The 13,519-nt window shown below is 45.0% G+C and overlaps 1 protein-coding gene across 1 annotated transcript; it reads left to right on the top strand.

Annotated features, from left to right (window-relative positions):
* The first annotated feature begins 11,590 nt into the window (after window positions 1-11,590).
* On the top strand, window positions 11,591-13,289 carry LOC138361277 (collagen alpha-1(III) chain-like). The gene is made up of 2 exons (XM_069320650.1): window positions 11,591-12,514; window positions 12,549-13,289. The coding sequence occupies exons 1-2, from the start codon at window positions 11,603-11,605 to the stop codon at window positions 13,287-13,289; spliced, it is 1,653 nt and encodes a 550-aa protein (XP_069176751.1). The 5' UTR covers window positions 11,591-11,602.
* Window positions 13,290-13,519: the final 230 nt, after the last annotated feature.

Below are 13,519 nucleotides of genomic sequence, written 5' to 3'. Positions count from 1 at the left end.
AAGGTACATACATAGAGATTTTACAAAGTGTGTTGGCTTTATAGATAGAGCTAATACATACAATGCCTAAAGCCACTATTACGCAAAGCGTTTCGGACAGGAAAAACATTAATGACTAAAGCTTAAAACTAATGGGTAAAAAGAATAAGATGTGTTGAGTACAAATAAAAATAGAGGTAAAAGAGGGGGGAACATTGTTGAAAAAGCAGCACAAATACAATTACAAATTATTACAGAAAATTACATTCAAACAGCGTTGATTTGAAAAACAAAAAAAACAAAAACAAAAAACATACATGGGTTGACAACAGAGGGGTAAGGTAGGTTACAGGGAATTTATTAGGTATAGCTTCGTTTTTAACTTAAACTGGTTGAGAGAGGTACAGTCTTTAACATGGTTGGGAAGGTCATTCCACATTCTGGGCCCCTTGATTTGTAGAGCATTTCTGGTTTGATTAAGTCGTACTCTAGGAATATCAAAACTGTATTTATTTCTGGTGTGGTGCTCATGGGTTCTGTTACAACCTTCTATGAAGCTTTTGAGATCAGGATTGGCATTATAGTTTAGCGTTTTATATATGTATAATACACATGAGAGAATGTGCAGTGACTTAATGTCTAACATATTCAGAGATTTGAGTAGGGGTACCGAGTGATGTCTGGGGCCAGAATTGGATATTGTCCTAATAGCAGCTTTGTGTTGAGTAATTAGAGGACGTAAGTGATTTTGGGTAGTAGAGCCCCAAGCACAAATACCATAGTTGAGATATGGATAGATAAGGGAGTAATAGAGAGTCACCAGGGCAGGGCGTGGTACATAATATCTGATCTTAGAAAGAATGCCCACAGTTTTTGAAACTTTTTTTGATATGTTTAGAATGTGTCCCTGGAAATTCAGCTTGTGGTCAATGAGAATGCCAAGGAATTTGCCATCTAATTTGTTACAAATTTGGGTATTGTTTATTTTGAGATTTATTTGATTAGAGGATTTATTGCCAAACAGAATATAGAAAGTTTTGTCAATGTTAAGGGTGAGTTTGTTGGCAGTTAGCCACAGATGGACTTTATTTAGCTCAGTATTTACTGTGGCATTTAGAGCAAGGGGATCAGGACTGGAGTAAATGAAGGTTGCGTCGTCAGCAAATAGAATTGGTTTAAGGTTTTGGGAGGCATTTGGAAGGTCATTAATGTAGATGAGAAAGAGGAGAGGGCCAAGTATGCTGCCCTGGGGAACATCAATGTTGATGGGTAGGGTGGGAGAAATTGTATTATTCACAGAAACACATTGGAGCCTGTCAGTAAGGTAGGATTTGAGGTATTGTAGGGAGTGTCCTCTGACACCATAATGATGTAATTTAAGAAGAAGGTTTTGGTGGTTGACAGTATCGAAAGCTTTACGCAGGTCCACAAATAACCCAACATGGAACTCATTTTTATCAAGAGCTGTATGAATCGAGTTAAGCATACTAATAAGTGCATCGTTAGTGCTTTTTTTGGGCCTGAAGCCATATTGGCAAGGGCTAAGTATATTGAGTTTGGCTAGATATGAGTAAAGCTGCTTATAGATTAGTTTTTCAAAAATTTTTGACAAATTTTGCAGGATTGATATCGGTCTGTAGTTGTTAACATCTGTGAGATCACCACATTTGTGGACAGGTGTTACTCTCGCTTTTTTTAGAATATCTGGAAAGGTTTGGAGTTCAAGTGACTTGTTGAAGAGCAAAGCAATAGCAGGGGCTAAAGATCTGGAGGCTTTTTTGTAGATTAAAGTTGGTATCTCCTCAAGGGCACCAGACTTGGTTTTAAGGGAAAGGATTATCTCATTGACGTCAGTGGAGTTAATAGGCTTTAGGTACAGAGACTGTGGATAGTTACCTGTAAGATAGTCCTTAATGTCAGTACTGGAAGATGGAATATCATTAGCAAGGGATGAACCAATGGAAGAGAAGAACCTATTGAACTCAATAGCAGAATCAGAGGCTGAAAGCTGACCATCGTTATTAGACAGGAGAGTCGGTTTGTTATTTAAAGACTTCTTTGATCCCAATATTTGCGAAATTGTTCTCCAAGTTTGTTTAATGTTGCTCTTTATTTGGGTAAATTTATCTTCGTAGTATTTAGTTTTGGCTCGTCTAATTATCTTAGATAGCAATAATGAGTAATTCTTTGAGAATTCTTTGGAGACAATTCCTAACCTATACTTCTTCTCAAGGTCATGTTTTTTATTAATAGATTTAAGTATTCCCTTTGTAAGCCAGGGATTGTTAAGCCTTTTGGTTGTGACTTGTTTTGTAAGCATAGGACAGTGGGTATTATTAAGGCTAAGAGTTTTTTTAAGAAAAGATTGAACTGCTAGGTTGATGTCCTCTATGTTACCTAACTCGGACTCCCAGTTGACATTATCAGTAGCAGTTATAAAATTGTCTATAGCAGTTTCATTGTGTAGTCTAAAACGTATGTCTCTTGACTCAAGAGGTGGTTTGCTAATGTTAGTTAAGAGAAATGTGGGGTAATGGTCTGTAGTGCTATCGGTGATTATACCTGAAGTAAGCGGAGAGGTTATGTTTGTCCAGATGTGATCTAGAGTCGTGGCAGTGCTATCAGTGATTCTAGTAGGTCTAGTGATTAAGGGTATGAGGAAGCAGGAATTCATACAGTTGAGGAAGCTAACAGCAGTAGGGTGTTCTGGCTCGCAGAGGTTAATATTAAAGTCCCCTGCGATAATTAGGTGGTTTTTGTTCAGTCTGTTATCAAGTATTAGATTTCTAAGGTTTGAGTTGAATTCGGACACATCAGTGTTAGGAATTCTATAAACTGCACCCACAGACAGGACAGACTCGGCACCCTTGACTCTGAAGCTGGCGAAGATATACTCCCCATAGCAGTCTCTAGTTCTAATTTCTTTTAGGCATGTTAGTTCTTGGTGGTAGTAAAGAGCAGTGCCACCACCTCTCTGAAGTTGACGACAGTTGTGAATTGCTGAGTAGTTAGGCATGTTAAAGAGTTGAGTAGTATCCTCTTTCAACCATGTTTCAGTAAGTATAATAAAAGAGAATTTGTTGTCAATAGCTTCAATCAAGGCACTAACATCATCGAAGTGTTTACCTAGGGATCTAACGTTCAAATTGATTACAGAGATATTCTGATTATGAGTTAATACATTGTTTACATCATGTGCTGCAAAATATCTGCAATTTAGATCATTAAAGTGATTATTGTCATAGATAGTGGATAAGAGGTTAAGTTCTGGGTCTATACTTGACGCATTAGTATGCTTAACTCGATTCATACAGCTCTTGATAAAAATGAGTTCCCTGTTGGGTTATTTGTGGACCTGCGTAAAGCTTTCGATACTGTCAACCACCAAAACCTTCTTCTTAAATTACATCATTATGGTGTCAGAGGACATTCCCTACAATACCTCAAATCCTACCTTACTGACAGGCTCCAATGTGTTTCTGTGAATAATACAATTTCTCCCACCCTACCCATCAACAATGGTGTTCCGCAGGGCAGCATACTTGGCCCTCTCCTCTTTCTCATCTACATTAATGACCTTCCAAATGCCTCCCAACACCTCAAACCAATTCTATTTGCTGACGACACAACCTTCATTTACACCAGTCCTGATCCCCTTGCTCTAAATGCCACAGTAAATACTGAGCTAAATAAAGTCCATCTGTGGCTAACTGCCAACAAACTCACCCTTAACATTGACAAAACTTTCTATATTCTGTTTGGCAATAAATCCTCTAATCAAATAAATCTCAAAATAAACAATACCCAAATTTGTAACAAATTAGATGGCAAATTCCTTGGCATTCTCATTGACCACAAGCTGAATTTCCAGGGACACATTCTAAACATATCAAAAAAAGTTTCAAAAACTGTGGGCATTCTTTCTAAGATCAGATATTATGTACCACGCCCTGCCCTGGTGACTCTCTATTACTCCCTTGTCTATCCATATCTCAACTATGGTATTTGTGCTTGGGGCTCTACTACCCAAAATCACTTACGTCCTCTAATTACTCAACACAAAGCTGCTATTAGGACAATATCCAATTCTGGCCCCAGACATCACTCGGTACCCCTACTCAAATCTCTGAATATGTTAGACATTAAGTCACTGCACATTCTCTCATGTGTATTATACATATATAAAACGCTAAACTATAATGCCAATTCCTGATCTCAAAAGCTTCATAGAAGGTTGTAACAGAACCCATGAGCACCACACCAGAAATAAATACAGTTTTGATATTCCTAGAGTACGACTTAATCAAACCAGAAATGCTCTACAAATCAAGGGGCCCAGAATGTGGAATGACCTTCCCAACCATGTTAAAGACTGTACCTCTTTCAACCTTTCTGAGCAGCAGACTCTCTGAGGCAGTCAGGATCGACAGGCGGCAGAAGGCATTCATCCCCGTTGACGGATGCCCTGAAAACCTGGTGATCCTGGATGCCCTCCTTGCTGAGGCTCGTGCGCTTAAACACAACACGCACCTGGCGTTTCTGGACATGGAGAAGGCTTTCGATAGCGTCTCCCATCCGGCCATCCACCGGGCCATGAAACGTAAAGGCATCCCGAAGCCTTTAAGGACATATATCATGTCGGGCTATGACAGGTGCTCAACCATTATAACCAGCCAAGGTGAGAAGTCGAAGGACATCCTGATCACTAGGGGGGTGAAACAGGGTGACCCCCTGTCTCCATTTCTTTTCAACCTGATAATTGATGAGGCAATTACCAGGGCTAAAGACCTGGGGCTAGGGGTTGGTCTGGGCGGCGAAAAGGTATCAGCGCTGGCGTTCGCCGACGACCTGGTTGTGGCAGCGGAAACGGCTGCCGGACTACAGACACTCATAACCAGTATTTGCCGCACGCTGCGCGGCTCTGGTCTCAAAGTAAACGCCGCAAAATGCCGGACGCTGAGCATAGCGATTGATGCGCATCGAAAGACATGGCATGTCCCCACCAGGAAGGCATATTATGTCGGAGACGATGCAATCGGTACTATGAGTATGGCGGACGAGTACAAGTACTTAGGGATACTGATCGGAGCCGGGGGCAGACGCTTATCCTATGGTTCCCTGTTTGAGGACGGCCTGACCAACATCACCAAGGCGCCGCTCAAACCCCAACAGAGGTTATACCTACTAAAGCACCACCTAATCCCCAAAATGAACCACCGCCTTGTCCTCGGACACGTGGCTAAAACGGAGTTGGCGAGGTTGGACCGGCGGCTGCGACACGCCACTCGTGGCTGGCTGCGGCTGCCCCATGACACCCCCAACGCCTTTATCCACGCCGACGTCAAGGACGGTGGACTAGGGATACCCGACTTTGCCACATCGATCCGGCTACAAAAGAACAAGCGGCTCGGAGCGCTGACCGGATCAGCGGACCCAGTGGTGGTGGCAGCGGCTCTCCTACCTGCATTCCAAGCGAGAATGCGCCGGTGGGTAGACCCGACCACGGCCGCTGGAACGCCATCCAGCAGGACGACCGAGTGCGCTAGAAGATGGAAGGCAAAACTGTACAGCATGGTCGACGGCGCCGGCCTCGCTTCCTCTTGTGAGGTCCCATCCTGTCACAAGTGGGTTGCGTCCGGTACCCGTTTGCTAAGCGGGGGAGATTTTGCCCACGCCGTCCAAATTAGGGCAAACGCTGTAGCCACGCCGTCTAGGGCGGCTAGGGGTAGACCCGAGGCTTCTGGTCTCTGTGACGCTTGTCGGAAACCAGGAACCCTGGGCCACATATCCCAGGCCTGCCATAAGACACACGGGGCTCGGGTGAAATGTCACGACGACATCACCCGGTTCGTAGCTGGCCGATTGCGGCAAAGAGGCTTTGAGGTGGAGCGTGAGGTCCGTATACCAGACGGAGGGACCTTCTGCAAGCCAGATATTATAGCTTGCAAAGGTGATGAGGCCTTCATATTAGACACCCAGGTCTCAGCTGATAACTTCCCACTCTCCCGTCCACATCAGAGCAAGTGCGACAAATACGGCACCCCCGAGATCCTGCAGAAGGTCCGGGAGTATACTGGTAAGCCTACAGTATCCGCCTCCTCAATAACCCTTAATTGGAGAGGTGGATGGTGCAAGGAGAGTGCACGTGGTCTACAAGGTATGGGTCTCACCAAGAGCGATCTCGAGATTTGCTCCGTGAAGGCCCTGACCTGGACATATTCCATATACAGAATATGGTCCAAGGCCACGTCAAGGGGCAGGCCCCCCTAGCCCCGGGGTCACTGTGCACAGGGTGCATAAGGGTAACTATAGTCACGCTTAGGTGAACCGCAGCCAAGTCAGCTGGTAGCCAACTATCTAAGCAGTTTCGTCATCTGGAGTACCACTTCTCCTAATGGCGTCTCACAAGAGGGTGGATGACCTGGCAGAGCCCGCGAGTAGATAAGGCGGCGTCCGGAGGGACCCCATGCGCATACATGATAACCCTCCCGCTCCGGGGCCTAGTTAGGAGCATCCACTGTGTCTAGTTTTCCATGTATGCCGACGTCAAATCATCATCCCTGCCGATTGGGCAGCCTGCTGCTTTGGCCTTCAGCGTTTGTTTGTTCTTTTTTTACATGTTATACTGTGCACCCCTACCTATGTGTGCTGTGTCCCATATAGAAAAAACCAAATACAAAAGAATTTTCCATTAATGTTTTTGTTTATTTTCAGGTTATTATTATGTATTATTAGTATCATCTTAACTCTTGTGGGTGTGATGAGATCTGCCATATATGTTTATTTTAGTTTGTGTGTGTTAGGGTATTAGGTATGCTTAGGGGTCCGTCTCGCCATGCCCTGTGGCTGGGGGGATCGGGCTCCGAAGCTACATAAAAACCCTATACCCCCCCGAAGTGGCAAGGGGAGTTAGGGGACAAAAAAATAAAAACGAAGCTATACCTAATAAATTCCCTGTAACCTACCTTACCCCTCTGTTGTCAACCCATGTATGTTTTTTTTTTTTTTTTTTTTTTTCAAATCAACGCTGTTTGAATGTAATTTTCTGTAATAATTTGTAATTGTGTTTGTGCTGCTTTTTCAACAATGTTCCCCCCTCTTTTACCTCTATTTTTATTTGTTCTCAACACATTTTATTCTTTTTACCCATTAGTTTTAAGCTTTAGTCATTAATGTTTTTCCTGCCCGAAACGCTTTGCGTAATAGTGGCTTTAGGCATTGTATGTACTAGCTCTATCTATAAAGCCAACAAACTTTGTAAAATCTCCTTATGTATGTACCTTACCTAAATAAAAATTATTATTATTATTATTATTATAATACTGCACAACAAACTCAGTCATCTCCACCTCTCTTCCCTCACCCACCACCTCCACCTTATTCTCCTCTTCAGAACCTTTCATATGAACGAGTCACTGCCTGTGTACAAGCTGCTTATTTGAAGGCCAAGGACGATGGCCGTGACTTTGCTGACTATCTTCCTATTTTTCTCACTCATAACGGCCTTCCTAGTATCTCTGTTCCTCCTACTCAGCTATTGCGTTCTGCTCCATTCTCGCCTACAGTCCTCACTCCACAAAACACCACGACTTCAGCTGAAGAAAATACTACAGTTCCCCCACAACGTCCTACCAACCCACTCCTGACTGCTACAGAAAACGGTTCCACTGACCAAACAGCACATCCTGGACTATCCCAAACTGAATCATCCATGTCAAAAGCACCTTCACCCTCTTCTCCCAACATTGTCCCCTCCACTTCTATAATCTGACTTCAAACACTACAACCTCTGATACCTCTCACCCGGTTCCTGTCAACAAGCCTTCTGCCTTCCTCCATCCCCCAACAACTACAGTCATTTCTTCTGTAACTCATCTCATCTCGTCCCGAGCCCGCTTAGCAACCCGTTGTCTTACTCCCACCTCCCGCTGTCAATTTCCCACAATTCCTACCACCCTCCTCCAAGATGCACCTTCCTCAATAACTGCCCAACTCATTGAATCACACAACCCTCATGCTCCTGTACATGCACAAAACCCCACCAGCACCCCATCAAAACCTAAAAATTCATAAAGATCATCCAATTTAATGTGCGAGCATATTTCTCCATTAGACACATGGTGTCAGATTTTATTGAGCTCGAGAGACCTGATGTGCTATTATTAAATAGCACATACATTACGAACTCATATAAAATCAAACATTATGGCTACTCCTCTTACCAGTCACCAGATGAAGCATATGAAGGAGTTGCAACACTCATCCGTTCTTCATACAAACACGAACTCCTACACACTCAATGGCTTCACAAACATTTCCTAGCCATCAAATTTCACACACAAATGGGTTCTCTCATCATCTGCACAACCTACACCCGTCCTAACACCGGCATTCCCATGCAAGATTTCATAACACTCTTCAACCACACTCACTTGCCTGTTTTTCTGCTTGCAGACCTCAATGCACTTCATCCCACATTCCACCACAATACCTCAAATCAGCATGGCACACAGCTTCACCGAATATGCACTCAAAAACATCTATTCTTTCTTGGCCCTGACTTCCCCACTTTTTTCAATCATTTAGGTTCTGGCAGACCTGATCTCATATTCACCAACAGACATGGCAGCAACTTGCAACACTTCATTTCACCAGGGCCCTTTACGGGCTCTGATCATATTCCTTTAATTCTCACAGTCTCCACAAATCCTATTCCCATCCCCAGTACTCCTCAATTCTCATACCTTAGGGCAAACTGGGACATGTTCAAACAACACATTGATGACACTGATCTCACTTATGAATACAATGACAAACATCACACTGACATCGACACACAAGCACGCAACATACAAGACACCATCATTCATGCAGCAAATATCTCCATTCCTAAAACAACACACAAACCACATTTCACTTTCACCCCTTCCATTCGCTCAAAACGCCTCTTAGCTTGCTATCACACTAGATTCTTACAAAACATGCATCGTCATGGACAAATACTATGGGACCTAACAGCATTAAAAAACCACATCCTTAACAGCCTAGATGAAGATCACACAAAACATTGGAAACACCTCATAGAACAAGCAGAACAACACAGAAAACTGACACCTCAAGAATTCTGGAAACAAATCAAACGCTTACAAGGATCAACTCACACACCGTTTAAATACCTTCTTCATAATAACAACAAAATCACTGATCCTGATGTAGTACTCAACATTTTTAAACACCACTGGGAACGAATCTTTCACCCACATCCTCCTGAACCATTTGCCCACCCCAACATTGAAGTAGTCGAAGACTGGATACACCATAATAGACACGCAACTACACCAGACGACCTCATCCACCTTGACAATCTCAACTCAAACACTGAACTACAGACTCCCCTAACTCTAGCTGATGTCAAGACAGCTCTCATGGGCACTCGTCGTAGAGCCCCTGGTGCGTCTGATATTGGACATATCCTTCTTAGACAACTCCCTGCTTCTATCATTACTGCTATCACTAACCTATTCAACGCCTCCCTTGCCTCTGGATACTTCCCTCTCAACTTTAAGTCTGCCACAGCCGTTCTTATTCCAAAACCTGGGAAACCCCACACTGACCCAAAGAACTACAGACCCATCAGCCTTCTAGAGACACTTGGCAAAGTCTTTGAAAGGCTGATCAACCAGAGACTTAGAACCCACCTAGAACACAATGACTTATTCACTAACAAACAGTTTGGATTTCGGCCTCACCGGTCCACTCACGACGCCTTAAACATCATGACCAACTACCTCAGTATCAATCAGCACCAAAGACTTAAGACTGCACTCATCACTAAGGACGTTGAGAAGGCCTTTGACACTGTTTGGCATGACGGCCTAAAATTCAAATTATGCAACAACTTTAATCTTTCTCTTATCACCACCAAACTTCTTTCTAACTACTTAGACAATAGGACAATGAGAATTAAGTTCCTCCGACAACACTCTGACTACTTCAACTTACATGCCGGTGTTCCCCAAGGCTCTGTTCTTGCCCCAACACTCTACATCCTATACATCAACGACATTCCTGATCCTGTTCATCACACTTCATTAACCATATGTTACGCCGATGATGTCTCTCACCTTGTCACCAGCAACACCATTGATACACTAACAAACAGAGCACAAGCAGAACTTGATGTTGTCACTGAATGGGAGTATAACTGGCGTATCAAAACCAACTCCACCAAATCCAAAATCACCTACTTTTTTGTAAAAGAACTATTCGCCCTATTCCTCTTAAACTCTATTCATACACTCCAAATCCTACTTATATCTCTGTGTCTCCCTCCTCCACAGTCCTGTGTCACCCTCCTCCACAGTCCTGTGTCTCCCTCCTCCACAGTCCTGTGTCACCCTCCTCCACAGTCCTGTGTCTCCCTCCTCCACAGTCCTGTGTCTCCCTCCTCCACAGTCCTGTGTCTCCCTCCTCCACAGTCCTGTGTCTCCCTCCTCCACAGTCCTGCGTCTCCCTCCTCCACAGTCCTGCGTCTCCCTCCTCCACAGTCCTGCGTCTCCCTCCTCCACAGTCCTGCGTCTCCCTCCTCCACAGTCCTGTGTCTCCCTCCTCCACAGTCCTGTGTCTCCCTCCTCCACAGTCCTGTGTCTCCCTCCTCCACAGTCCTGTGTCTCCCTCCTCCACAGTCCTGCGTCTCCCTCCTCCACAGTTCTTGGACTCACATTTGATCGATAACTACTCTTTCACACACATTACACAGAAACATGCAATAGCTCTTCTAGCCATGGAAAAACTGTACAGAATTAGATTTGCAAAACCTGACACAAAAATGCACCTTTACAAAGCACTTATTAGACCTCTTTTAACATATGCTCTACTTGCTCTTTCTCTATCTGCACCTACTAACAAACTAAAGCTTCAAAGAATACAGAATAGAGCACTAAGATGGGTACTCAACACCCGATGGCAAGAGTTTATTACCAGTCAAAGTCTCCATGAAAGTACGAAAATTTCTGCCCTAAATGTCTAATGGAAAACTTTATCAGACAGACAAATTGATAGACTACTCACTTATCATGAACAACCCATTGATTTTCTCCTACACACTCTCAGACTACCACGGAACAATCATGACCTCTTCTCTACCATCCATGATCCTCCTCCTAACTCTGTATTTCGATAAACTTTAGCTCTCAACACCCAGCATCCACTATCATTACATATTCAGCTCTCAACAACCAGCACAAACCATCCGTAAAAGTTCAGCCCTGATGCTCTTGAGCCCATCACTGCGATGTTGTGAGTTTTGTGATGTCCCTGTTGTTGTCACTGAAAACACCCGACTGAGTCCCTGCCTCGAATGCCGCAACCAAACGACACGCAGCTGGGTTTAGCCCTGGCACTTTTTCTCCTACAAATCTTCTTCCTCTCACTCCCGTTATCTTCTTCTGTCCCCACTTCCAAGCTCGCCCCGCGGGCATCTTCTCCTGTATTATTCTATTCTGGTTGGTCAGTTACCGCCCCACACCTGTGATAGCTAAGTCCACTACGGGCTCACCATAGCTTGAAATCTTTTATTCCAAGTAGGTCATTGGACCCAAACCTAACCTGACGACGCTCAATCATGCCAAAATACTACTGTGATTACTGCGACACCTACCTCACACATGACTCTCCCTCGGTGCGGAAGACTCACTGCGAGGGGCGAAAACACAAGGAAAATGTCAAAATGTACTACCAGAAGTGGATGGAGGACCAAGCTCAGTCTCTGATTGATGCAACAACTGCTGCATTTAAAGCCAGGAAGATTCCAAAGGGAGCAGCCATTCCTCCACCGAGCAGCATGCAAGGAGGACCAGGAGGTCCTGATGGGCAAGAAGGTACATTCGGTTCAGGGCCTCAGAACATGGGTGGTCCTGGAGGTCCCCCAATAGGGCCAGGAATGGGGAACATGGGCCCTCCAGGCGTGGCTGGTGCAAACATACCAGGCAACATGGGTATGCCCCCAATGGGTCCAAGAGGACCCATGATGGGGCCACCAATGATGGGTGGCTCAAGCATGCCACCAGGTATGATGCCAGGGATGCCGCCTCCAATGGGTGGTCCCATGGGATCAATGGGACCTCCACACATGGCTGGACCTCCACAGATGGCTGGACATCCTCAGATGTCTGGACATCCACAGATGGCTGGACATCCTCAGATGGCTGGACATCCTCAGATGGCTGGACATCCTCAGATGGCTGGACATCCTCAGATGGCTGGACATCCTCAGATGGCTGGACATCCTCAGATGGCTGGACATCCACAGATGTCTGGACCTCCGCAGATGGCTGGACATCCACAGATGTCTGGACAATCACAGATGTCTGGACAATCACAGATGTCTGGACAATCACAGATGTCTGGACAATCACAGATGTCTGGACATCCACAGATGGCTGGACATCCGCAGATGGCTGGACATCCGCAGATGGCTGGACATCCACAGATGGCTGGACAATCCCCAATCACAGATGGCTGGACCTCCACAGATGTTTGGACCTCCACAGATGTTTGGACCTCCACAGATGGCTGGACCTCCACAGATGTTTGGACCTCCACAGATGGCTGGACCTCCACAGATGGCTGGACCTCCACAGATGTTTGGACCTCCACAGATGGCTGGACCTCCACAGATGGCTGGACCTCCACAGATGTTTGGACCTCCACAGATGGCTGGACCTCCACAGATGGCTGGACCTCCACAGATGTCTGGACAATCACAGATGTCTGGACAATCACAGATGGCTGGACCTCCACAGATGTTTGGACCTCCACAGATGTTTGGACCTCCACAGATGGCTGGACCTCCACAGATGTTTGGACCTCCACAGATGGCTGGACCTCCACAGATGTTTGGACCTCCACAGATGTTTGGACCTCCACAGATGTTTGGACCTCCACAGATGGCTGGACCTCCACAGATGTTTGGACCTCCACAGATGTTTGGACCTCCACAGATGGCTGGACCTCCACAGATGGCTGGACATCCGCAGATGGCTGGACATCCGCAGATGGCTGGACATCCACAGATGTCTGGACATCCACACATGGCTGGATATCCACAGATGGCTGGACATTCACAGATGGCTAGACATTCACAGATGGCTGGACATCCACAGATGGCTGGACATCCACAGATGGCTGGACATTCACAGATGGCTGGACAACCACAGATGGCTGGACGTCCACAGATGGCTGGACATCCTCAGATGATGTCTAGACATTCACAGATGTCTGGACATCCACAAATGGCTGGACCTCCATAGACAAGACATATATCAAGACAATCATATATATGTAGAGCGTAAATAGGTGGCCGAGGGCCTAGAGACACTTCAAGATGTTACACGACCAGAGATCACAAACATCTATCATCTACTCATGCTCACTTTAATTTATTTCAATCTATTATAATATGTGTTGTAGCTAATAAGTTAATCATAAATATCAACAACACTTGTTCAGTGAATATTGAAAAATAAATATTAAAGGAACT

This window comes from Procambarus clarkii, unplaced genomic scaffold, assembly GCF_040958095.1.
Source record: "Procambarus clarkii isolate CNS0578487 unplaced genomic scaffold, FALCON_Pclarkii_2.0 HiC_scaffold_272, whole genome shotgun sequence".
Taxonomy (NCBI): domain Eukaryota; kingdom Metazoa; phylum Arthropoda; class Malacostraca; order Decapoda; family Cambaridae; genus Procambarus; species Procambarus clarkii.
The sequence above is the reverse complement of the archived record's forward strand: the minus strand, read 5'-3'. Positions and strand labels throughout refer to the sequence as shown.